This window comes from Apiospora aurea, assembly GCF_038362705.1.
Source record: "Apiospora aurea strain CBS 24483 chromosome Unknown utg000007l_segment0_segment0, whole genome shotgun sequence".
Classification (NCBI taxonomy): Eukaryota; Fungi; Ascomycota; class Sordariomycetes; order Amphisphaeriales; family Apiosporaceae; genus Apiospora; species Apiospora aurea.
Window position 1 is genome coordinate 2,314,067 of NW_027117394.1, and position 26,578 is coordinate 2,340,644.

The 26,578-nt window shown below is 53.3% G+C and overlaps 4 protein-coding genes across 4 annotated transcripts; 2 read left to right on the forward strand and 2 right to left on the reverse strand.

Moving 5' to 3' along the window:
* Nucleotides 1-173: 173 nt before the first annotated feature.
* PG986_010968 (uncharacterized protein) lies at nt 174-1,605 on the forward strand (the record flags this gene model as incomplete). The annotated part of the gene is given in 2 exon segments (XM_066847190.1): nt 174-212; nt 223-1,605. 2 exon segments carry the CDS (start codon nt 174-176, stop codon nt 1,603-1,605), a joined length of 1,422 nt encoding a protein of 473 aa, XP_066696681.1.
* Nucleotides 1,606-2,375: 770 nt separating this feature from the next.
* PG986_010969 (uncharacterized protein) lies at nt 2,376-4,868 on the reverse strand (the record flags this gene model as incomplete). The annotated part of the gene is made up of 3 exons (XM_066847191.1): nt 2,376-3,175; nt 3,241-3,801; nt 3,878-4,868. 3 exons carry the CDS (start codon nt 4,866-4,868, stop codon nt 2,376-2,378), a joined length of 2,352 nt encoding a protein of 783 aa, XP_066696682.1.
* A 6,292-nt stretch (nt 4,869-11,160) lies between these two features.
* Nucleotides 11,161-14,621, forward strand: PG986_010970 (uncharacterized protein; the record flags this gene model as incomplete). The annotated part of the gene is made up of 4 exons (XM_066847192.1): nt 11,161-11,207; nt 11,359-11,383; nt 11,795-14,258; nt 14,317-14,621. The coding sequence occupies 4 exons, from the start codon at nt 11,161-11,163 to the stop codon at nt 14,619-14,621; spliced, it is 2,841 nt and encodes a 946-aa protein (XP_066696683.1).
* Nucleotides 14,622-19,117: 4,496 nt separating this feature from the next.
* On the reverse strand, nt 19,118-19,435 carry PG986_010971 (uncharacterized protein; the record flags this gene model as incomplete). The annotated part of the gene is made up of 1 exon (XM_066847193.1): nt 19,118-19,435. The coding sequence occupies one exon, from the start codon at nt 19,433-19,435 to the stop codon at nt 19,118-19,120; it is 318 nt and encodes a 105-aa protein (XP_066696684.1).
* Between the last annotated feature and the right edge of the window lie 7,143 nt (nt 19,436-26,578).

Sequence of the window (26,578 nt, forward strand, 5' to 3'; positions counted from 1 at the left end):
TTGAGACTGCCCCTCCCCCACTTTCTCTCAACAGAGCTTCCTCTACATACATACAGACAGGCGGCATAGGCAGGTCTCGAAACACATAGGACCCGATCGCGAGGCAGAAGGCAGAGCTGGAGGGGGGTCTTTTTCCAAAGCGGCGTATCACCATCCAACGAACGACAGACATCATGGCACCGAGCCGGGCCGCCCCCCACGAAGCCTTTCAGGTACTGCGAGGACTCCAAGCCGGCCTGGGACCCTGCGGCCTACATCGCCGACACCGAACTCCAGGAGCGAGCGGCCGCGTTACTCGAAAAGGACGACTTCGCCTCGGCCATTGCCCTTTCCTTCAACCTGCCCCCGCGCGATGCGTACGTCTACCACGCCATCGTCTCCGTGACGCTGGGGCAGGTCCAGCATGTGATTGGCATGGGAGGCGCCAACGGGTTACATACCTGGTACCGCGATCTATCTCCTCCTCCTCCTCCTCCTCCTCCCGCTGCCTCATCCTCGACCGACGGCGCAGACGACAACAAAAACGATCGCTCGACGGCGACGACAGAGACCCAGCAACAAGTCCCGAAAGCAAAGACGCTAGGAAAGCCCGCCGCGCCGCCCCCGAGACCCGACATCGACACCTACCTCTCCATCTTCAGCCCAACGACCGCGACGCCCAACATCCTCAAGACGTTCGCCCTGAATGCCAAGAAGCAGTCGCTCCGCTCCTCGATTGCGGCGCACCTGCTCGCGAAGCGGTACCTGCACCCGGCCCTGCCCGCGCTGCAGATCCCGCGCCTCAAGAAGGCCGGCGCCGCGCCCGCCAACCCGTACCTGACCTTCCTCAACTGGGCGTGCCGGAACCTCGAGTGGGCCGGCCCGAGCCCCGAGTCCGAGGCCGTCCGCAGCGCCCACCACGTGCTGCCCGTGCTCATGCACCACTTCGGCTGCGTCTGCCCCTCGCACGAGGCCCTGTCCATCCTCAAGGAGGTCGCCGGCGGCCGCGACATCCTCGACGTCGGGTCCGGGAACGGGTACTGGACCTTCATGCTGCGGCAGTACTGCTGCCCCCCCTCTGCAACAACAACAACAGCAGCAGCGGCGGCGGCGGCGGCGGCGCCACCAAAACCGTCATCCAAGTCGCAAAAGGGCCAAGCAGCAGCACAGAAACAACAAGAACAGAAAATCATCCCCATCGACAACGCCCAGAGCGCCTGGCGCGCCAACTGGGTCCCCGACACCCTCGTCGCCGACGGCGTCGCCTACCTGCAATCGCACCAAGGCGGCCAGGACGCCGTGCTCCTGCTCGTGTACCCCATCGTCGGCGGCGGCGTGGCGGGCGGCGAAGAGGGCGGCTTCACGCGCAACCTGCTGCGGTCCTACCAGGGCGACACCCTCGCCGTCGCGGGTACCCAGAACCACAACGGCTACACGGGCTTCCGCGACCGCAGCATGGACGAGTTTATGGCCCAGGAGGCGCCGGCCTGGGTCAAGGTCGCCCAGGTGCCCCTGCCCAGCTTCCCCGGCAAGGACGAGGCCCTCTTCGTCTACCAGCGGGGCGCCCGGGCGCCGCCCAAGGACGATGGTGGTAGCACAGAACCAGGCGCCGCTACCGCACCTTAAGTAAGAATCGAAGACAAGAATCATATAGGAGGAACACAACGAAAAGACCTACTTACTTAAAGTACATGAATATAGTATAGACCACCACGGTGAGTCAGTCCATGCCAGCACATTAGTTTCGATGTTGTGTACGAAGCTGCAATGGGTGGTGTAAGGCTTGTCTCTCACCCTGGAACCTTATATGCTTTCTTCTTACACAGGGCTTCCCGAGACAAGGATTTCTACCTGTTTTCTTATAGCATGGTATCGTATTCTAGATTGTCGTGGCCATCGACTTTAGGTACCAAGTGATAACTGAGCCGGAGAAACCGGCTACGATGTCGTAGGTCACCCATTCAGAGTACATTTATCTTGCGAGTCATGTTAAACAGGACTTTCGTGGACAACAATGCCCTCAGGCGTTCGCAGTGAAACATCATGGCTATCAGAAAATAATCTGCATTATGGACCTGTCTAGACTTGTCGTACTCGACTATGACCAACTGCAAATCAATCATATCGACACCAAATCGCAGCAAAAACACACCGTGTGGCCTTTTTACCACCAGATGAAACCCTGTGTCATCTAGGAAAATGTCGACCAACCAGACCAATAACGGCATATTGACTTTGTGGCCCCTACCAATACACGCTTCCGAAGTCTTGCGATCGTTCAGTAGCCACAATACCAACTGCAAACTGTGATCCTAATATCATATACAGTTTTTTGGATCTCGTGATCTCTTGCACGGATGTGCACAGCTCGTTCAAACACGAAGGAAACGGACCATTCAGTGGTAAGACGGAGCCGTGACGGGGTTATCCTTGCCTCGTAGGTGAGGCGGCAAGCTCTTGTCAACTCGAGGGATGTCAACCTCGGTAGCAGCAGGTGACTCGAGCTTGGCAGCCTCGTCATGGATGAAGTCTGGCTTGGCCACATCTAGCGCGACAGAGTCGTGTTGGGCTTTCTCCATTCCACTATCCTTCGGAATGGTAAAGTGGTGAACGGTGACTTCCTCCTCAAGTGTCTCACGGTCATTGTTCTCCTCGACGACAGCAGGCTTCGCCTCCCCAAGTCTAGGCGACTTCGGCTTCCATACCTTACGCAGGTGAGGCAGGAGTCCCTCGTCAGCGTTGGGAAGGGTCTGGGCGGCTTTGTCAATGTCGATGATGTTAGGCGTATCGGTCTTGAAGACGGGAGACTCAATCTTGATCTCGGGCGAAGCGCCCTGCTCAACCTTGAACATAGGGGAGGTATCTTGTCCCATTCCACCATGGCCGTGAGGTGTAGCCGGCTGCTCAGGGGACCGAACTTCAATCTCTGCCACAGTAGCATCTTGTCTGATGTCACTGGCAACGTTATGCTCTGCAGTAGTATCTGCCTGTGCGTCTTGAACGACTCTATCCTCGGGGATGGGGGTTGACAGTTCAGGAGGCGAAGGCACGAAGTTAACAGCAACCTCAGGTTCGGGCACCGAAACATCCCCGATGAAGTCCTGTTCGATCGACTTCCACCAAGCCTCGGCCTTCTTGCGGAGAACCTCATCATCCAGTAGGAGCTGTACCTGCTTATCCTTGAGCTGCTGGATCACTGTGTCGGTATGTCAGTAGTCACACCATGGAAAAGCAACATTCAAAAATCACGATGGAACCTACTCTTAAGAACTCTAGTGACTGCGGCATCCAGGTCCGGACCTAGATCGCGGTAACGCAATGTCAACCCAATCGCCAAGTATCGTGAGATTCGCGGGGGCCGCTGGTGATGTAGCTTTGAGCTATCCAACTCGCGGCCAGGTGGAATGTAGAAGAACGGGAAGGAGCGATTGATTGTGCCCATCACTCTTGCTGCTGTAGCCGACTCCACAAGGCTGACTTCTTCCTTCTGAACCATCCCGTCGTAACGCTGTTCATCCCAATCACGGCAACGCTGAGCCCAAATAAGATCAAGCCCTGCGTACTTGATGAGCAGATCGCCAAGGATCATGGAGGTCATGCGGTACTCGACAATGCTGAAGATGACATGGCAGTCTATGTCACTTGGGTTGGGATCTCGGAGGAATTTGCCAAACTCAGCTCGAACATTCTGGCCGAATGTCGATGTGTAGTATCCCGGCCAAGACGGGAACGACTCTTGGACGAGATGCTTGAGATGACTGATCTGAGACAGCCGGTGGCCTCCAAACGCCGTTCCAAGGAACGTCAGGCGGTCCTTGTTGTCTGGGGAAGCAGGGGGGCATGATGTCCAGCTGCTTCCAGATCTTGCTATATGTCTCTAGCATGTTTTTGGTCTTACGCTCGCCGATGAGGTGAGTCCAAGGATCCTTCTCTGTGTCAAACAGAAACGAATGCTCGTAGTGGTCCGGGAACGATCGAGACGCAAGAAGGGTGTGGATTTCATTTGAGAAATCACCTCGAGCTTTCAGCTGCTCAGTATTGGGCATGGCAGGGCCCGGGTGCGCTTCCAGAGCCTTCTTGCTAGGGTTGACCTTATCATTGTCGAGGAAGGGTGACTTCCAGCCAAGGAACTGATCAACGATAGTCCGCGAGAAGATGGCACCACATTGTCGGGCCAAGAAGTCAATGGGCTTCTTGGTAGCAAGGGATGCCTTGCCTTCGTGGAAGAACGGGTTTACCTGCCAACCGGCTGAAGTCAAGGAGGAAGTAACCACGGTGACCTGAGCACGTGTATCCAGCGCATCGCGAATCTGCTCGCTAGTGATGACAACATCGTACCCATCAAGATATACGTCCTGCTCCAGTGTAGTGCGGCCAGAGATGACCAGGAGCACTGGGAAGCCCAGCTCAGCTGCAACGTATGACTTCTTGCCAAGCTCGTCGAAGAAACGCGACTTGATCTTCTCAACATCGGGCTCAAACACAATGGGAACTTGGCCATCAACAGTTCCAATTTTCTCTGTGCCGTTGTTCACGGTGCGAGCTGCACCACTAACAACGCGGTGCTCAGAACCATGCGTATAAGCAGCTGGGTTCTGCTTTACGACAGCATCGATATCGCAGAGTGAAAGCCAGACCTGGGCACGGGTATTTGCCAAAGGAGAAACCATTGTCTTAATGGCCAGGAAATCGCCAATGTGCCAGCCTTCCTTCTCTGGGCCAGCCTTGTTGTAAGGCACAGCAAGGAGGGCGATAACGCATGTCTTGTCATCGACATCTGGAAGAGATCGAGTGACGAAGGTAGCGTCGAGAACAGCACCGTCAATAGTTGCGGGACGGACCACGAATTCAGCCGCTGTGGGCGCGAACTTGGAAGGGGATGGTGCCATCTTGAGACGATGACGGAAAGTCTTATTTATGTCTGTCAGTGAATGATGGCTTGGTTGATGAGGTCAATTGGTACAGCCGAAGAAGGAGTGAAAGATATCGAAGGTGGAAGCAGATCTGCGGAAAGCCAAATAGATCGACGGATGGTGTCTCGGCTACAGCTGGCTGAAAAGACCAATGGGGAGATGCAGTGATATCTGGGTAGAAACACGCGACAGCGAGATGTCTGCGTGGATACTCAACAGGCTTCTCCAGGATCTCGTAATGAAGACTCGGAGGAGTGATCTTGTGCAAGGGTGGCCAACACGTGGGATGGAACAATTGGGGAGGAACGAATGCAGATGTAAAATAAAATGAGAAAGAGAGAGAGAGAGATGGGTGAGTTTTGCTTACCTGGTCGACCTTGTACCTGGGTTTCTGGTGTTGGCTGGAGGTTGTAGTGGGAGGTAGGTTGGGAGATGTGAGATGCTGGGAGGTATGTTGCCCAGGCAGGCAGGTGGAAAACCACGGTGAAGGGTAGGTGAGATAGAAAGAAAGGTTGATACCGACGCCTCAGAATCAGCAAGGACAAGTACGTTGCCGACCGATGAAGATGCTTTCGGTGTAGTACCTATACTGTATAGCCTGGCGTGCAACCCCTGATATTGGATCGCCGACGATCCAAGGGTCATCGGCGACATATATCGATGATTTTGGCAGACTGGAAGGGTGACAATGTTTTGTACTTGCACGAGACAACGCGTGGAGGGGGTAGGCAATGCAGCTTCTTGTTTTGAACTCACCCAAAACCAAACATTGAATGCCCTGTTAAACCAGGTGTCAAGCAAGTACCTAAGGCGAATATTTCCAATGGCGGAAGGCACGCGCTTTCCCCTTAGACGCGTTGCTTCCTCTGTTTGTGTACCTGCTACACTGAGCAGGCCATCCTCCCAGAAGGTTCCAAACCAGTATTGACCGTTATCAATCTTTCTCTTGGTCTTCTGGCATCTTATCGGTTGTCTGGCTGCCGATTCCCATAACACAGTCTTATACTTGTGAAAGCAGCGTATTAGGTTTGTTCTAGGAATGGCTACATATGATGTCTCTGCCCCCGTGCTTGAACAAAGGAGAGTACGGCAAACACACTTTTATATTGAAGCCCATTGTGTCGTGCAACTCGTCCGATACTGAGAGCATGATATCTGCGGTTTTGGACTTCCTCATCGCCTCATTCATTCCTTCGAGCCGTGGCCACATGCTTTACCTCATGTTCCAAGGGGGCCTTGGGATGCTTCATTTCTGCTCCCTCGGCAACCATGTATGTCACTGAAGCTAGCGCGTTGATATGATTCTTTCCCACACGTTACTAGTAGCATTTTAGCCGTAGTTACTCAGAGTGGTCACGGTGCTCACTTTCACCAGAAGTCATGGTGGTATGTACGATGTGAGCCTGGGAAAGTGGCTTTCAGATGAAGTAAAGCCGTCGATGAGTTGCAGAAATAGCCTACTCACTGCCTCCTCTCAATCTCATTTCAGTGACCGAATGTTTGGTGGCAGAGTAGGGAAAGAAGAGAGAAGCTTGATAGGACCCAACATTGATGAGATCTCTACCTGTGGGGTTGGCTGCCTAACAAAATTCCGAATGATCTTTGATGTGAAGTCGATGCAGTTGCTTTTCACAGTAGGGATATTACATGTGGCCTTGATGGATATCTTACACTATCTGGTGACACGCAGGGGCATCTATGATCTTTGGAATTTCATAACCCTTAAGAGAACATAGCACCACTGTACAGATATGGTGTCGATCTTGTGTGGTAGCACCCGGGCTTAAGGAGAACCACAGGCTAAATCTGCTAGATTTCTGCTATATTGACCTGTTCTCACCGGATTTAACACGATTATCTGGTCGTGCCCAGGTATGAGAAGAATGACCGTGGTGTAGCCATACTGCCCCCTGGGCACTTGATGAATGATGGTGTTGGGTACTAGCACGGCTCAAATTGTCCAGGGATACATCCGTACCGAAGTAAAGAGGCTGTATATTATTTTATTCTCTTTTGCTACGTCTGACTGGAAAACGTAGTAGGCATATATGTCGGGCTGGGTTGAAGACAACCCCTAATCATCCCTCCTTTCTATAACTAATGCATACCCCGAAACCACCTAATTAACAAGCCCCATCCGAGATCAAGAAGACAATCTATATGGGTCCCGTCGGGAAACAGTTTCTGATGTTGACAAGGGCTCATTTGGTTTAGAAGGGTTCTTAGGTACGGAACGTCCCGAACCTATGTATACACCCATTAGCAGCTGCTGGGTGACAAACCCCAACAGCTCGTTACTAAAATTTCAACAATGCTGTGATACCAGGCACTGTGAGTTGTTCAGCTTCTTCATTAGAGCATACTACACGCCACAAATGCTCGTAGCAGGACTTGGTCGGGTAGGGGATCGGTCGCTGGAAGCCCCGGATGCTGTGCCTTCGCTGAATGCTTCTACACACCAAGGATCATGGCTCCTGACGCACATGTAAAGTTGTCCAGGGAGCCAATTCGCCACTGGCTATTCGATTGGGCTGAAAAACCAGCAGCTCTACTGATATGGGAAAAGCATGGTTACCTTACAACCATCATCCACAAGAGGCGATATGCCCTGTTGTTGTTCATGGTGGGGGCGTCTCTGGATAATTCGACGCAGTGTCTCTGCGAGTCAGCAGCATGATGACTCGATAGTTGGGCGTTAACGGTATTTGCAGTGGTGGTAATCGGCGGGCAAGGTTGAGCTGTCAGAATTTTGCCGTCGAGTTGTTGCCTGACGATCCTGAGTTTGTAAGCAGATTCGTGGGACCGCGGCCCCATCCGTTCGATGGGGTACTCTTGTTGCAACCTCAGATCTCATCATGTATCAGATACTAAAGTCAGGGGGTTGAGAGTGGCGGGTTCGGTACGACTTCCAGGAACGGGGGATATCGCTCCCTATTGACCGAGTTAAATGACATCCAGATCAGAAGCTGTTCCGGATTCCGGATGCATTAACTATGCAGGTCATGGCACACGGTTGCTATTGCACCCCGATGCGATATATAACCACTCTCTGCCCAAGAGGGGCGCAGACAGAAGACTGGGACTCCAGAGGCTCGGTATACGTGTAAGGCAGTGATCATCGATCATCGCACGTCAAACGAACCGTGGTCAATTTACCATGTGATGTTTCGAGAAGTGAGGTCCAATAATGCCGTAAACCCATTCAGAGATTCAAGCGGAGGATCTTATGTTAGAACGGCCTCGACCCTTGTGGTGGCTAAAATGGTCGCGCGTTAAGTAATCGACTCAGATCTGGCCACCACAAGTCCAAGATGCATATCGTTTGAAGCATTCCATATAAAAATTATGGCTCGCCAAGGCGACCGAACCAAATCAGAAGAGCATCGAGATGGCAGTAGCCCAAGGGGTTTGTTTCCTTTGTTGCGCCTTGCCCCTCGAGTCATCAAAGACGCGGCAAGGTTACCCCGGCTTAGACGGGTAAGCGAGGCTGTCGTCCTCCAGTCCCGGGATCATCGTTGGGCAGAAATCACGGTGATCCAGGCCGGTGGGAACATCTTTGGGCGACAAGTGACCTCCGAAGATGCCATGACCTCCGATAGCCATCATTTAGTCCAATAACCGCCGTCCCGTAGTGCCCGCCTCTAGCTGACTAGCCTCGTTCAATCTCTGCTAGGGTCGATTAGTTCACCGGGCAGTTGGTATCTGTCACAGCAACGGGGATGGATATTACTGCCCCTCCAATGACCGAAAGAAAGGGACTTCGTCCGAAAGGAAATGAAGACCTGGTCTCATCAACTTCGGATAATAGATACCTACATTGGCATGTTGAACGAACTGTGGTGTGACCAGATATTCGCTGGAGCGGGGTGGGGGCGGACTAGCATGGCGAGAGGAAGAGAAAAAACCTTCCTGGGAAGTCCCATCCCGACCCATGTGCTGAGCATACTTACTATCAACTTCACGGCATTGGCCATTTGCCGGCCGGTACCTCCTCGACCATGAAGTAGCATTGCCTTAATTCAGGCATCAAGCAGCATGAGTCAACTGTGAGGTGAAACCGTATCGTATCTCAGCAAACAGAGACAAAATGCACCGGCTGACTGACTGTGTGACCATACTTCAATGTCGAGCAAGCAACTTACTCATTCATTGCCTGTCACACAGCGCATTGGGTTCAGACGTCGAGGCCCAACGCAGGAGTCGAAGACAGCCAGGGGATCCAGACAGCCGTCGTCCCGTAATGGGGAATCTTGAGACGAGGCGGCAAACCTCGAGCGCCTGCTGGAGATGTTCCACGCTCAAAACCAAGCCGGTAGGGATGAAATCCATATATTTGCCGTTTCTGTCGAGCAAACATGAGTCCCGTGACACTCAAGCAGCCCAGCCCATGTGGTTATGTAAGTAAGGTAGGTACATAGAGACATGGGCTTTCGTCCTGCCCCGTTCGGGGAGTAATGCCAAGCACCACTGCGTGCGCTCCGTGCCGTCCTGTGCGACCCGAATAATTTTTGCATGGAACCAACTGCAGGTAGCTGGAGCAGTCCCATCCATCTCCATCGTTTTCGATTCTCGACGTTTCTCGTGATGGCTGAGCAGGATGGCTAGATTGCTCGTGTAGGGCCCTCTTTTTCAGAGGCCTAACATGCCGCTAAGGGAAAAAAAGTAACATGCTACAGGTAGTCGTAGTTGAAAAACCTGGCGGCTCTGTTCAGGGAGTTCAGGGAGTTCAGGGACCAGGAGGGGAGGCCGCGAAAGCCACAGCGCCGATCCTCAAAGGGCAGGAGGGAGTTCCAACAAGGCCTGAAGGGGAAACACAGAAGACAGGGGTCTCTCGCAAGTCTCTAGTGCCCGGGAATTGGACAGTCTTACAGTCTTGGTCCTGATCCTTGCTGCTTAGGTTGCTATAAGTATTCTAGAAGTGGAGGAGGAAGCGCAGGCGAGAGACGAATGAGCATACGAGCGGGATTGGCGCAACGCAACCACACCTTTCCGTCGCTCGAGCATTGCACGTCATCGCCCATGACCATTGCTCGCTTCTAGCCCCTCCTCCATCGCCTCCCTGCCCTAGCTCCTTCTCCAGTGTCCCCTCCCATCACCACCATCTAACCTACCATCTAACCTAGGATAATTCGGTCTACCTGTACATTAGAAATGTTCCACGACCGGCCTGCATGGGGTGTGGTACATATTGAAATGGGGACTGGTGTTTGCTACGGGTAATGGCCATGTACTATCTACGTGCTACATAGACGGCACTCGGTTTCTAGATCACCCCCACCTGGGCCAAGGCAATGCTCACTTGCATGTTGCTGCAACTGATGAAATGAAGAGTGTCGCTGTTGCTGTTCCTGCTGCCGCGTTGCTGCCAACTTACTGTGCTTGCTACAATCGCATCGACTTTCCTGCTAGTATTAGAGGAGAGACTTCCTCCGGTAGGATTCGATCCTTCTTGTGCAGCGTCTTGCTCTCGTCCCTTCTCCTACCTCGTTCGTGAGTGCCCAACCTATACTTCTCTAGGCCGAGGACACCGTCGCTGTCTGCCCTTCTATAACATTTGCTATACCTACAGCACCGTGGTCGTGTCTTCATTGATCGCTTCCCGCATCTGTCTCGTTCAATCGCTGCCAGTACCCAGCATAGCACACCAGCAAGGCATCCACGCGAGAAACCGCCCGTCGGCCCGCTCCCGTGGTTCATGTTGAAGGTCGATGACATCTGGGACGCAAGCAGTTTGTCAGGACTGCAGGCCATAGGCCGGAGCCCTACCGTACCAAGCTTTCTATCAGCTTGTGTCATTCGGCCTGGATAGCCTGCCGATATCACTCGTCTCACCACCCACGAATGAGATCGCCCATTCCACCGCGGACAGCTTTATTGCCTGCTGTGTTGTCAGTTGACTTGTCGAATTTCGGCCTTTCTCCCCAAAACCACCTAATCTAGGTAGGTACTTGCTTTTCCCATCTACCTACGCATATACAACCTTGCTCGAACCGTCCGGGCGGGAAGCACCAGCAGCGGCGGCAGCAGCACCAGGGCAGCCGCAGCAGCAGAAGCAGCCTGTCAACTCCACTCCTGTGCTTTTGCACCTGCGCCCAAATCCATCAGCCGGACAGAAACTGACAGGCCAAAAAAGAAGCTGTCGTGCCTATTAAGTGGCGCGATCTCACCGCTACCTTCCCATCCGTCAATCCTATACCTGTGTGCTGCCTGTGAACCAGCACCCGAGAGCTGCCAAGCGGGCCGTCACTTCGCTTTTACCCCACGATACATGCGCGCCGCCAGGACCCTGAGCAACAAATTCCGACTGGGTTCCTGGTAAAGTTTCCGGACTGCACACTGCACTCGTCAGAAACACCGACAAAGTCTGTTCCCCCCCACTGTCACGGCTTTTGATGTATTCAGCTGCTAAACTATACGCTCAGCTTACGTCGGTCGCTTGCATTTGAACACACACGCACACACGCAGGAATTTCTCGGTGCCGTCAAATCAAGTAAGACTCGGGCTTCCTGTCCGCCCAAGACGACCCATCTTTTATGACTCGAGAACGTCCTGTGCGGACGAGAGAGTCTGGCTCCTTCGCCCCAATTTCGGATCTTCCAAAACCCCCAATCCAGGCTTATTAGATAACGACGACACACTCGCCCTACCCATTGGCTTGCACCAACTCGTGCCCAATCCCTGCCTTTCAGACGTCCGTGCCGCCTGGGGTAACATACTACGTCAGCCCATCCCTAGCAGCTTTTCTTGCAGGGCTCTGCCAAAACCCATTCAAAAACCCATCCGTGTGCCCCTCCCTCAATTGCTGAGGCCTAACCTTGTGAATGTCAGCAAGCAAAACTTCGCAGGCAGCGCCAGCGATCAATCAATCAGTCATCATCACCATGACAGACCCTCGACACAGACATACTTCGGGGCGGCGGTCGCCTACCTTCAATCCGGCCCGCGCCTCCCTACCCCATTCAATCGGGTACACGCCCCCTGGTATGGCGGGGATATCCACGCTGTGCCTACTGCCCGCTACGACTCGACCGTCCCGCGTGCTGCTGGTGAACATCGCGCGGCACCAGCCGCCACCATAACCACGTACAACGTGACAAAGGAACCATTTCATAGAAGCTCGAGCGTCCGCGAACCGAGCCGAAATCGTCATCGCTCCTCAACTCTCGATACGGGCGGTAACATTAAGCCGATCATAGTCACCACGAATCATTCCCGGCCTCACGGTTCTTCGTCCCATACCTCTTCGGCCTCGGGCCGACCTGCAAGTCCCGCCCAAAACCAACATCGTTCGAGCGAAGAGACTTACTATGCGCAACCTGCATCTTCTATTCGAGCGCGGAGCCAGCATCGCCATACCCAGAGTGCTACCCTGGATAACGACGAGCTATACAGGCTAAGAGAGCGCGTAGGCGGGGACGACAGACTCCGAGCTCCTCGGCTCGGTCCGACTGAACTATATAGACCCCATAGTCGCCAGGGCGGATATGTGAGTCAACCACGGATCAGCACCAGTACGGTGGAAGACAACTTCGAGTACACAAAGCCAAGCGACTTGGTACGCCACGATCTTGACCACGATCGCCCACGAAGCCGAGCAGGGCGCCGCGAGAGCTTCGACAGGGGCTACTACCGGCCATCAGTCACTGTCACTAGTGACATAGGACGTGTGGACGGTCGCCGCGGGCCCCCACCTCCTTCATCTGCCCTTGAGCGGTACAATCGGGCGGCTGCAGCCGGCATATACGATCGACCATCTGTCACGTTGCCTACTCCGCCCCAGGTCCCGCCTTCACCCATTCGATCCAGCCATCTAGATACTGGCGACAGTATCACTGCTGATCGTAGAAGCTCGCGGCCAAGACCTGTTTCTCTCTACCAAGAGTCCACTACTCCTCGTCAGTCGCTACCCGAGGACATTTACCGCCCTCGAGATGATGAGCGCCTCCACAAGCCGCGTCGCGAAAGGGGCGATGAGGCTTACCGCGACGATGCAGTTGCTGCACGTGGTTTTGGCCTTCGACCGGAATTCCTTGAACAGGCAGAACATCGCCGTCCAGTGGAACCGGAGCGTCCAATCTACGAAGAGCGGCGCTCTCGGAGAGAACCCGAGATGATCCGTGAACCGAAACGGCGATCGGATGAATCTCTGGATCGTGCTCGTCCACGTGAACGCAGACCTTCTGAGCTCAAAGAACGTCCCTTCCGCATAGAAGACGACCGAGGCAGCGAGCGGAAGGATAGCAGGGACAGTGTACGGGCAGAGAAGGTGCGTGACAAGGTTGCTGCAGGATTAGGAGTGGCAGCAGCGGCCATTGGTCTAGGCTCAGTCGCCAAGGATAGCAGTGAAGGGAGGGACGGCAAGGGGTCTCCCAAGCGCCGCAGCGGTTCCGATGAAAGCATCGAAACAGCAGCGCTTCGCGCGGCAGACCGCTACAAGCCTCGAGAGAAAGATATCGAACGGAGGCCATCCCCTCAAGACCCCGCCGCCATCGAGTCGAGACGGGAGAGCCGTAGAGATAGGAATGATTCGGACTCACGGGAGCGCGAATATGAGCGAGACAGGGAGAGAGAGCGCGAGAGAGAGCGCGAACGCGAGAAGGAAAGGGACAGAGAGAGAGAAAAGGAAAGGGAGCGTGAGCGTGAGTTGGAGCGTGATAGGGAACGCGAGCGTGACCGAGAATACAGCAGACGAGAATCTGAAGCTCGTTCCCTCGATTCCCGGCGGGATGCTGAGGCGCGCCCTGTTGACAGTAGGGAGGCAACCAAAGATGAGCCTGCTCCTGCTGATGACGAGAGCTCCGCGCCTCCCAAGCGGCGCCGGGGTGCCTCGGTGGCAGCTTTTGATCCAACCGATACCAAGGGTCTCATGGACCTCAAGGCAGAATTAGCTGCTCGGGAGGAAGAAGGCAAACCGAAGGAGAAGGAAATGCCTGCCCCCAAGTCTGATACTGTCGCCCCTTCCGGATCTGACAGGCAACGCCAGCCTTCGCGGGACCGTTCCGAGTCTCGCGGCCGCGAACTAGCTTTGACCGAAGCTGAGCAAAAGCAGGTACGAGTGGTGTCACCTCCTAGAGACAAGTCAGAGCAGAAGCCTATCAAGGGCATTCTCAAACAACCCAAGGACTCGTTCCCTGAAGAGCCACATCCGGTTCGGGAGGGTGTCGCTCCTCATAAAGGCGATAAGACAAAGGCGGATGCCCCTCAAGGTGCTCGTTGGACGAAGATCAACAGGAAACTCGTTAACCCCGAAGCCCTCACCATTGGCAAGGAGAGGTTCGAGGTGCGCGACGATTTCGTTATCGTCCTCCGCGTTCTGAGTAAGGAGGAGATCCAGCAATATGCAATCGCCACGAATCAGTTGAGAGGTAAGCGGGATATCCGTTATTCATAACTGTCGATGAGCAACAGCTGACAACGTTGTAGAAAAGCGAAGACGGGAGTATGAGCGAGAGGTAGGAGAGGACGACTATGACGACAAAGGGCGCGACCGAGATGAGGAGGACCGAAGGAGACGCCATCAACGGCGCGGATACGAAGACGACGACGAACGTAGAGATCGCGATCCCGAGCGAGAGCGCCATCGCCGACATCGGCGTGATGAGGATGAGGCCGCTGAGCGACCTCGAGCCTTGGAGTATGGGGATCGCGACAGCCACCATCATAGGTCCCACCGGGAGAGGGACAGGGAGACCAACAGCTCCAGTCTGGATGATCGGGACAGGCGCTAAGTAGCTGGGTCCCATGGGGAATTTATACGATATTTTGGGCGAGATTTCTAAAGCCATTTCTTGAGCATTTATAGGGCTGTGCTACGAAGTCGAGTACGCATTGGATAATTGTTCGTTCTTGCTGTGTATTCTTGGGGCATTGATGGCTGGTCTGTATGAAGGAAGCTAAGGGAGTCATGACTTCTTATATACCTATTTAGTTCTTGGGACGTTTGAATCTTATAAGATACCATTTTCTCTTCATGATACTCCGGGCGTCTTGTGTATACTTAGCCCACGCGTCTGCGATGTGAAGATGGTATGGATATAGACGTTAAGTGATGTACATGTGACAATACGTCAGTCTGCCTCACTAGAACCACCAAAACTGTGTCGTTCTTGGGTGGTCTCCTTGTATGGAGATGATGTCTTTCCTTCAGTTTGCGGGTTCGTGATAGTCGTGCCACTCATTGTGTGAAGCATCTGGAGGCGAAGATAGACCAGGTTCAACAAGGACGAGAGGCAAAGGGCGCCCTCGCCTTGTTCCGATCTGTGTTTACATCTGGATCGCTCAAGTTCCTCTCTGCCTCCTATTGCTTGCTTCGTAAAGATGGGTTTGAAATAGAGCCTCGACATGGCAACGAGTCGTCGCCCTTTGAAACGGGAGCGGCCATATGACCATATGCAGATGTGTCCTCTGGTATACGTTTGCTGTCCAGTGACGAATGAACTCGGTAGACCACCAGGTCCTCCGGTTGCTGGCTGGCTGCTGTTGCGTATGCTATCAGACATAGATCGCCAGTGTTCGTGCCGTTCCTACTACTTGGTTGCTTGTATACCAGAAAGGGGACAACGAAGCACGTATCGTAAGCGGTCCCGGAAGGCATATTTGTTCAGTTACGCCAGGTCTCTTCTAGTTATTCAGTTTCTCGAATGTTTAGAGCTAGACAATATCGATACTTGCCTATATATAACTGCCGGACAGCTGATAAATCATGCGTGGTCTCATGTAGTGTGCTGCTGGCTGATGTCTTCTACAATTCAACGTCGGCCCCTATCACGATGTTCATGCATCACCAACCCAACACTTGTATCGAACTGCTTTCCTGCCAGCAGCCTGTGCCTTTTTATACAGGAAGGCAAAGGTGACGGTGAAGACTTAGAGCTGCGAGTATATTTGCCGTTAATCGCAGGCTGACTGCACCGTCCGGTTCCTTTCACGGCCTCCGAATCTGCAACCTTACATCTGGCTCCCATTAGCTTCGGCTTCTCACTTTGATATAACTGCATAGCTGTGACCTGAAAGAAGTATTGTACGCCTGAATAGCAGAAAGCGTCCCCAGGCCGTACATAATCTGTCTATCTCGAACCCCATGAGTAAACCAGCCCTCTGTTGAATGCATCGACGGCCGTGTCTCGAAGTTGACTGTGCCCCCCCCCCCTTTTTGATTCCCCGGAAGATGCTAACAATGAAGAATGCAATTTACCTTCTACTTCTTAGCTATTTAGAATAGAAATATGTTGGTACAGTCCGGTAAGCTCTCAAGGGTTTTCATGCACCCATTCATCTGTCTGTTGCGTAAGTAGGAATCATCTTCATCCGGATAGCTGCAGTATATCCAATCTCTCTAAACTATTATTAGAAATAGCCATGTGAGTGTGTGTGTGTGTGTGTGTTGCAATAAAAGATCCAATCAAGGGAGACATGAGCTCATTGCACGTAGCAGTTTAACATCTCCTTTCTCAGCCGCAATGGCAATGTAGTATTAGAAGGATTATCCAGTGTGACCCTCCCTACAGACCGCTCACTCGCCAACTCGCTCACTCACTGACCGACAGACTGACTGCCTGATCACTGGACTGGCTGATTGACTGAACTGTGTCGGACCATGTCTGTCTTACTGTAACTTCACATTGGCTGATTCGTAGCCTGCCTCTCTGGTGTTCAACGTGCACGCATATACCGCTTGGTGTGTGTATAGCAAATGATACATTGCAGATCTCTCTCCCTCTCCCCCCTACGAGCTGGTTGCCTGATGCATCCATCTACCCAATCGATGACAAACTCAACCACAGCTTGGGTTTCCCTCGGAGATTATCGAACATCATAAATTCGCCGGCGAGATTTCCACTGATTGTACGCGTGAACGAACCACTCGCCTCCAGCCAGGCAATGAATGAGTGGGTGTAAGCTAGACGCAGGTTGGAGAATCGACACGCTCATCTCCCCGGCACGCGTTGTTGGATCATCACGGCATGTACGTACGCATGTGTATGTACGTGCAGCTGGTTAGTCTCGTTGGCGTCAGAGAATAGCCTCCGAGTTCCCGCACTAATCATCGGTTTGATGTAATAAAATAGAAAATAATAGGGGTCTTGTGATATTGGTGTTTGCTGTGCCGGTGCTTTCTGCTGCTTCTGCTGCTGTTGCCCAGGCTGCTGTGAGTAAGTTCTGGGCCTTTCTGGACAACACCCACAGTTGGTTGGGTCTGCCAGTGAGTGATCGCCGGGGGGGGCACAACCACCTGCAAATAATGGTTTCATTTTACCAGCCACTTCATTCCCTTTAATCTAAAATGGATATCTCCATCATGCTGGATTCACGCGTAATTACATTACGAGAGAAAGGGCCATGTGCTGCTATATGCGAGGTGGGAGCTTCCGTCAACTCGACACACGTCGTGCTGTTTTAGGTTTCCATCTCGTCTCATTCGGCGGCTATACTGGGACTCTGCTATATAATCAATTCTATTCTCGATCGCTGGGAGCGCCCTAGCACCTGAAACTCCACCCGTGCAAGAGTCGACAGTCACCCAAGGGGCCTAGAGCCTATGTAGTAGGGAGCCTAGAGCCTAGGGAGCCTAGGGAGCCCGTATATGTGCGTGAATGACTTGAGATACAGTACGCACATTGGCAGAAAATGTTTCGGTCTGTGTGCTAAAGTGGTCCCGGTAGTGGGTAGAGCTCCTCTCTCTCATATTACCCTGTCCCCATCTATACAGAAGTAGTCTACATCGCCCGCTTTCCACCCACCCCCTCCCCTGCCTTGTCACTTTTTCAACCCCTGAACTGTGCAGCAGCAGCCTTTCTCTCGATGATTACGAGAACGTCTTGGCAAAAGCATGCCTGTTCGTCGTCGGCCCCTCCCCAGACGACGCGACAAGCAACAAGAGATTCCCACCCACCCACGCCCGTTGAGCCATCCCAGCAACAGAAGAGCGGAAGAAGGTGGAGAGAAGCAAGTGCCCATCATCGCGTCGTCGGGGGTCAGCACACCATAACGCCCCCCCCTGTTCGCTACACCGAGCAAGAAGGGCCCTGAGCACGTGGACATGTCCCAGGGCCATGCCTGCCAGCAAGCCAGAGTGGGCGTAGGGTGGGAAAGTGCCGACAGACAAGATAATTCTATTCAGTAGTCCGCGACATATACGCATAACAGGTAGGATGTGCAATCATCGAATTGCTATGGCACAGCACACACACACACACTATCACTGCAGATAGATGGACTGCTCCCGGACACGGCGGCCGACAAGGTTCTGACCTCATTTCGCTGCAGGAACTGGACTTCGCCGGATGCAACGTCTTGGGAGGCAGCGAGCGTGCGCGCAGGAGAAATTGTGATTTTGCCAGCCAGATTCCGGGTACGGCAGTACTGTAAAGTTCCGTGGCCACGCAACGCGTCATGCGGCGAATCGCGAACAGAAAAGGACAGAATAGTACAGAGCTCACAGGAACGTACCACCGGATTACTGCCCACACGCGTCATGCGTGTGTGGTATGTGTGTGTGTGTGTGTGGACAAAGCAGCCAGAATCTCGGGCGGACCGAGTCTGCCTCTGCTCACTGTCCCATTGGGAGGAGGGTGCTAAGGGTGTCGCTGTAGTAATGGTAATAATAGTAGTAGTAGTGCCTTTTTTTCTTGTTGGTCAGGATACTGGTATGCACTTCCAGTATCTATGTGACCTACATACATACAGATACCGTACATTCATCATCCCACTGCTTACTTGCGTCGCCGATGCGATGCAAGTGATCAGTGTGAGATAGATAGTGGGCACGCAGCTCGTGTCGATGACTCGTTCATTGTCGTCGCTTGTCTGCCGATTTGCAAGCAGCTGCCGGACTTGTGACGATTCATGTTTCCGCAATCGTTCCATACTGATGGAACTGGCCCAGGCAGGAAGGGCGGTGGTGGTGGTAGCCTGCCATCCTTGCAAGGCGGCGAGGAGCGCGACTCGACCGACAGACAGACAGGCCACTGAGGCCGCCTTCCCACTTCTGACCGCATCGTGGTTTTATGGTACATGCACATCGTATCTTGCAGCAGCGTGGGAGCTGCTGCTGTTGCCGTGGGCGTATCTATTCGGGAATGTACTTTGCTGATGTATGTCAGACAGGGCCACCCACACATGTACAGAAAGAAGGTGGAGGAAGGGCTTTGGGGGAACCATCCTGGCCTTCGTTTCAATGCACACCACCACCCATCGCATCTTTGGTTGGCGGGTAGTGTTGGGCCTAACAAAGCAGACACCCGACTGCGGTTCGTTCTCCAAACAAGGGAGGGAGGAAGAGGGAGGAGGGAGGGGTGGCGTCAGCGCGGCAACGCGTGACGGGGGGTTGGTGCAGAGGCGAGCGAACGAGCCTGCCCAGCCTGCGAGCAAGGGAAAGGGAGAGGACGAGGACGAGGACGAGAGAGGCAGCAGCAGCAGCAGCAGCAACAGCAGGGCGCCCATGCAGTGCCCACACCCGGGCGACGCGTGCTGCGCTGTATGCTGTGTGCTGTGTGCTGCGTGCGTTTGCGGAAACCTCCTTTGCCCATTGGTACCGTAACATCGTCTGCCGTTCTAAAATCGCTTCATCCCAGTCCGGGACGATGCAAGGTTCAGGAGGAAGGATCTTCCTCTGGGAACTTTAGGAAGGGTTCCCCGCGCCTACGAGATGTTTGGAACGCACACTCGCTCCCCTTCCCTGCCACACCCTGACACCCTTGAATTGACAGTGCTTGTCTCCTCGGCGCCCTAGTGCTAGGCGACTCAACGGTGACTAGCTTCGTCTTCTCGGTGTGAGATTGCCCAGTCCGAGAAGCCGTGCATACCAAATTTCACATCAAACAATCCTTCAGGTTTTTCTTCTTTCATTGTTAGAGCCAGCCCCATTGTCATGGCGAAATGGAGTCCGCGCTCATCAAACCCGTTGGGCACCGACGCTCCATTCTGTGATGCTATCGAATCTTGTTCAGATTGCGGGGTTGGAATTATGGCAACAATAAGAGAGAGTTGGGCCAAGCAAGGTCATGCTTCCTTATTATTATTATCATCTTCAATTATAGGGCGTAATTTTGCAGAGGCCCCCAATCGACTGCATACAGTACTATGTATAGGCATCCCTTGTCATGAGATTAGCTGGGGCCAGGTCGAGTCCTGTCCTGTGCATGTACCTCGTACCTCTTATACGACGACGCCACCCATTTGTTGGTTCATGCGGTCGAGACAGAGGTGCCATTCGAATGCCGATGATTGTCTAGTGACGAAGAATAGAGCACGTTTGATTGCGGCAGTGCTTAACAAGCCCAGTAGAGACTGCGATGACAAGTCTTTCGCAAACTTGGAGATGCAGATGCACCAAAGACAATCTTTACACGCGGGAAGAGACCCTTCATACAGTCAACCAACCAATACCCAGTAGTTGGCCGGCCCCAGCTGCCTTCCTTGTCCATATGTGATGTGCGATGGCTGCCAGATGCCAGATAGCATCCACTTCGCCATGCCTTTCGACGATGTCATGCTGGGAATAGCTAGAGAACCTAGTCGGCCCTATCGTCACGCTGTCGTGGCAGATCCAGACTGTCGGAATCTCCTTGTCTGCCAGGGCAGGGCGCGGCATGGCTGTGGACTCCAAGAGTCGAAAGGGGCAACAAACTCATCCAGCTTCCGGACGAAGCTTGCGAGCAACGCAAGGGGTGAGCCTCGTCTGAGTATAGTTCCTTGCTATTCCCACGAAGAGAATGCTCTTTCCGTAATGGTGACGCTTCTGCCGTTACCCACCGAGAGAATACAGTGAATCTTGTCCCGGAGCTGAGACCATACGGACCGAATCATCCGCCAGTATAGGGGTTCCCAATCGGGAAACTACCTCATCTTGTGATCCTGTCATGTCGTAGGATTCGAGGGAGCAAGCCCCTATCACCTATGATGCTATGCCGAGGGAATTGTTGCCGTCCAATAATGTGTATCATAACCATGGCCGTGGACCTTGGTTCTTGGTATCAAGATTGGGATACGTGTAACTACTGCAAATCTACCCACCTGGCGAGGGCTAGCTCACAGGCGTTGCCCCTTGCGGTACTAAGAAAGCTGAGAAGCTCCCCGAAGCTACGCCGTGTGGGTGTGCCCTATCTGCTAGACGGTACGGATCTGGGAAGAAGTTGCAAGGCCGTGTCAGCAGTTGCCGGTTCCTTCCGTCGATGGAAGAGATCTTACACGTATGGGTATGGAGCCCTTGGGGGCCATCGATGTATGGCGGACTGCAATAACGAGTGATTCATGCGTATCTGTTTGCCTATGGCAGTTGCCTTCTTCTCGCCCAGTCATCGCCTACTACAAGCAAGCACCATAGCGGGACGCTGGAGAAGGCGACTGCATCGACTGGCTTGTGACTGTCCAACCTGCGGCAAGCTAGGCAGAGGGCCTAGGCAGAGGAGCTCCCCGATGGAGGCGGGGAAAGCATGTCGTTGGCATCAGTATCATTCCTTTTTCCTCGGGCCAGGTCGTAGAATGTTTGCCAATATCTGGCCAATGCCTGGTGACATTGCACTGTAAATCTGTGGGAAAAGCTGCAAGGGGTTTGGGCTACCTACTGTAGCAAGCCAGCAGCGATATGGCCCCCTCAAATCCCGAGGACGGATGGACGGGACTGAACAATGGGAAACTGACATATAGATCTCCTTGTCTATAGGAAATCTTCTGCTACCTGAGCCGGGTCTGTCCATGTGCCCCCGGCGTCAGATCTTCAACATGGGATGCTGCCTGGGAGGAATGTACAGTAGAGGAGAAAGCGCGGTTGGTGTTCGGAAACAGAAGGAGCGACCGCTCCCGCTTGAAACAAACTCTCGAGTCGAGGACGTCTTATCGGCACGTCTCCATTTGCCTGGAACTTTGATTGTCTGTGATGACCAACATAGCACTGCCATTTTACGATTCGAGGCCGATTCTTGTGATGAGAACTGCCGGGCCATGGCGCTGGATCCCGTAGGATGTCCAGCCAGCCAGATAGAGGACGACCTGGTCGCGCAACATGAAACCCACTAGTAGGAGTTACTGTCTTGAACAGGTGCGGAATGTAACCTCACCAGGCAGTTGCTGTCTCTTGTTAAGGGTCCTTGTAGGCATGCCATGCAATGAATGCAACGGAAGTCCGCCAGCGAGAGACCCGCCGCCTCGCTATTCCCGCGGTCTGGAGACGTCGATTGCCCGAGCCCGACCGGTGGTAGCTACCACCTACGTGTGGAGGCTGGGGCGCGGTGCTCTTTGACAAACTACATGCGCAGTACCTATTATCTCTCGCACGCCTTGAGGCTTTTTCTTCTTCTTTCCCAGTCGAGGAATTCAACGTGTCTATCACCGGGATGGCTACCGCTGAAGCCGTTGTCCTTCCTCTGCATATGCCTACACACTAACGGGTCTCATGCCTGTTTCGACCAGCCTAGATGAGGGACTTGACAGCGCGCTAGCTATGACAGACGAGAAGAAGTACCGCTCAAAGTTGGCGTCGCCGACTCGACTAGCAAATAGTCGAAATGGTGAAGTGGATTGTGGACTCCTGAACGTGGTTTTGCCGGCGACTAGACCAGGGACGACGGGATGAGCATGGCACCATTCGTTGGGGTCTAATCTCTTGCAGCGAGTCCAGACAGAGGTATCGAGTGCAATGGACCGTTTGTTGCTGCTAGCCCCTTCTTACTACCGTCGAAGCCTGCCCTGCAACTGCTGGGATTTGGAAGCTTATTTCTGGAATTATTGCGCTGGCCCATGGGGCAGTCTTCCACTTGCTAGGACGGTATCCATCCAGCATCGCTCGATATCGTAGCATCATCTAACTCTTAGTCCGAACCCGTTTCTTCCACTGCAGTAGATTTCGAGCTGCAGATGACCTATTCTGCCAGAAAAAGGCCTCAAAAGTGGCATTGGAAGTTGACTATCATTTCCTAGTTGACCCTCGTGTATACCTACCTACGTGTCCATGTTTAGTCGCAAGCCCATCACCAACCATCGTCACGTCAACCTCTATAATCCTCAATGCAGCCAGTACCTGCCGTTCAAGGATGGATGGGGAAGGCGGCCAAGCCGCCAATGACGGGCAACGGCCTACCCAGTACCCTGCTCTCACGTTGCCCATGCATGGCAAGATAGCGCCAACCACCGTTGCTCTCGCACACCCACCACGTCTTTCTTCTGGCCACACCTCCCCGGCCACGTTGCAAGGGTGGCAAGTTGGGATGGCAGCCAGCTTCGCGAAGACAATGTATTGAAGGGGGGACTGGATGGAGGTTGACCTTGCCCTCGCCTTCCTTGCTTGCCTTGTCCCTACACGTACAAGCATGGAAGATGGATCTTAATCGTGGGAAATGTACACCAAGTGGAGATCGAAACAGATGTCATTCGATCCTATTTTCCTGCCACCACCAGATCAGTGTGGTGTTTACTCTCTTTCTCTCTCTGTCTCTCTCGCCGCTAGTCTTGATTCAATTACTGACGCTTCGGCCGGTATTGCGAAATGGGCGGAGATTTGCAATGTCGTTTACGCAGACTCTTCTCCCTCCCCCAATGGACTGGCTCATATCGCATGTACGAGGCCATGTACGTACCTACATAATATGCACGCATGCAATGCACCTACCTTGGTACATGTACAGTGGATGTTGGTGCACGAGAGCCGGGATATTGCAAGTCCCGAACGGGGGGTGAGGGATCTGTGATCTGGAAAACTTGGTGACCTTTCAGCAGCATGGTGGTCGTGATTCATCTGGAATGGATCGTGGATGCTACTTGGGTAGCAAGCTACACGCAGGGGCACTTTCAGGGGAGAGGGGCCTCGGCAGCCTTTGATCTTGCCCAAAGCCAACTCCAGAGGGGGGGCAGGAAGGTCTGCTACAGTAGTAATTTTCCGAGTTGTCAACGTCGTTCTCCTCTAAGCAAGGGGATGAAGAAGTTAGCTGGGTCCCGTATCCCTGGAGAAGTTCAACGGCCGCCTCCAGGATGCCTGGACCTTGCACTTCCCCAGATACTACGGTATTATCATTGGTAAACGACAAGAATGATGAACAGACATTGGACATTGCTTCTTGTTTCGTCACTACAGACAACGTCGGCTGCAACAGGTAGATACTTCGCCATATATCTATCTATCTACCGGGCCAGGATTGGCTTATATGCTCGATAGTCTATCCGTATCATCATCTCAATGTAACATTACTTTCCACCCTCGCACATCCGCAGTCAATCCAGAGGAGCTAGCCAGTATTCGGAGCCTGTGTCGGCAATCCGCCCGCTCTGGTCGTCACGGTGTAGACTAGGAAGCAGTAGCCATGTTTCAAGCTCTCCTCTTATTATTACGAATCGAGCGTGGGATGGCTTTGCCCGTTCGCGCATTAGCAGCATGTACAATACATGCACTCATCCCACGGTGCAAGAAGCAAACCCATATGGCTTTTCGGGCCTTCCCCGACCCTATCACCGCGCGCCAGGCAGAAGGGGGCGTATGTACAAGTAGCTTACCGCGCACCCACACCACATACAGCCAAGGTAAAGGTAAGGCATGTAAGGTAGGGAGGGGGTGGAAAGGGCGGATGATGGATCGGCCGTTGCTTTCCAATATCGTTTGCAGTCGAAGGTAGGCCAGAAGTCGATTAGCAGCAGTGGGCTGAAGAAAGCCCGGCTCGGATTTTGATATTAATAGCATCCGTTTCATTAAACAGACCTCAGATCTTGCCCCAAAACGAACAATGGCACGCACGCAGACAGCACGCCGGTCCGCCCTGTCCTGTTCTGTCCCTCGCGCTCGTTCGCGTAGCTTGTTAGCGTGGCCTGGCATAACACCACCAACGACTTTTGCTAGTCTCTTAATTAGGCCCTACCATCCACCAGAATCTGTGGGAGAGTTGCTGCATGTATGGTATCGTATGTACGTACGTGCAGAAGAGTATGGCGTATGCAGCTTGAGCTGCACGTTGGCGTTTCCTTGGAACTGGGTGAAGATGCAGTGCACTAGCTGTCCAAGGCCAGGCCTAATGGAGAAGGTGGCTATGAGGATCAATCGGAACAATTTCGATGGCAGCCATTGCCCAAGCATTTGGCTACCCGCTCGCCTCCATTGTACAGCGGGTATAATCTACTGAGCGCTACTAATACGTCAGTGACGGGATGGGAAACATAGGCGGTCTGATCGACGTTCATCCACGCCGCACACGCAAGCCGCTTTGGTTACCTGCTGCAGCTGGCTTACATGTACATGGCATGTTGTCTCTGATCCGAATTGAGTTTTTGCGGGAGAGTCCAGTGCCCATTCACAATGTATTAGTAATAAGCATCTGGCTTGATAGACCGCCGGGCGGAGGCGTCCATTTCCGTTCTTGCATATTCTAATTTAATTTAACCAAGCAGTATGGGCCCGCCATAGTCGCCGCCTTACTCGCTCAGTAGTTCGAGAGCTCTAGTCCGACAATGGAAAGGCGTTTTGGGTTTTCCCACTCGCTCTCCTCTCATTCTCGAATACGAATCATCCCGGAGCCGGTCTTGTTCAAGAACTAACAGGCGGCGATTGTGGATTCCGGCACATCTTCGCCTAAGTCCCTCGCAGAACGGGTCTCCCTCCAACCGAAGCAGCAGGGGCGAAAAAGGAAAGATGGAGTCCAGCCTACTCAACAACAACCGCGCCGGTGGGTATTAGTGCGCGCTTTTTTCTTTTGACAAACGGTGTAGGAGAGCCACGACGATGGCCCATGGAAGAGGAAGAGTCAAGTGTCTCAGCCACGAGCAGCAGAGTTCTCGGGTGGCACAAACAGTCCGGCAGTGATGGGGAAAATCAGAGTAGCAGATACAGTACGCACATACATTCTTGATTCACCACGCGTACGCCACAAATTCTCTCAAGCCTTACGGGTAGTAGCGGAAGGTGTGGTGACAGCAATGCATTTTCGCCTCATGTCGCCTGGAAAGCCATGGTGATACGACAGAACGTATTTCGTCCACGGAGATAGCGCGTGTGCTGAATCTCGCGTTTCTCAAGGAATGTATATAGCGTGGGAGGGACCATGCACGACTGATTACACAGCAGCGTAAGCTCTCTCTGTGTCCCGTAGGGGAAAGAAGTACCCGCGTGCTTTCGTGCTGTGGGCACCTTCAATGATGTTCTGCCTGTGTGCCACTTAGTCATTGAGGTACATGGTGTGTCGGATGCATCTTTTGATGTCCTCAGGTGGGCTGATCTTGAAACTGATACAATGCTACTCTTTTCACGACAGGCTACGCGATCAGTCCAGTCCAAGTAGTACCGGTGTGTGCAGCTGCCTCTTCGTTCTTCACGTTGTACTCGGTTATTCGTCCATGGTCGACACACGTCTGGTATCTTGTCAACTTCGCTACCTGTGTATGCGCAAGTGTGAATCCTGATTTACCTAGCGCTTACCAATGGAAAGCGTTGAAGACGATCAACCCGGTGCCGACCGAGGTGGCTTTTTCTGTCCTCAATCTGCCCAAACCATCTCTGGTTGTTCCCGAATAGCCGCGGCTTGGCCAGCATCGATATAATGAATGACGACGATTCGCGTTGTTCGATACATGGCGCAAATGCCGGGTTTGAGAGAGACGTCATATTCTCTCTTTGGCGACAGTCCATTGAACTTGCAATGGCCGTATCAGCACCTAGCACTGCTACCGTAAACCTGCAGGGCCTGGGCCGCCAGACGCCGTTGCATCTCTG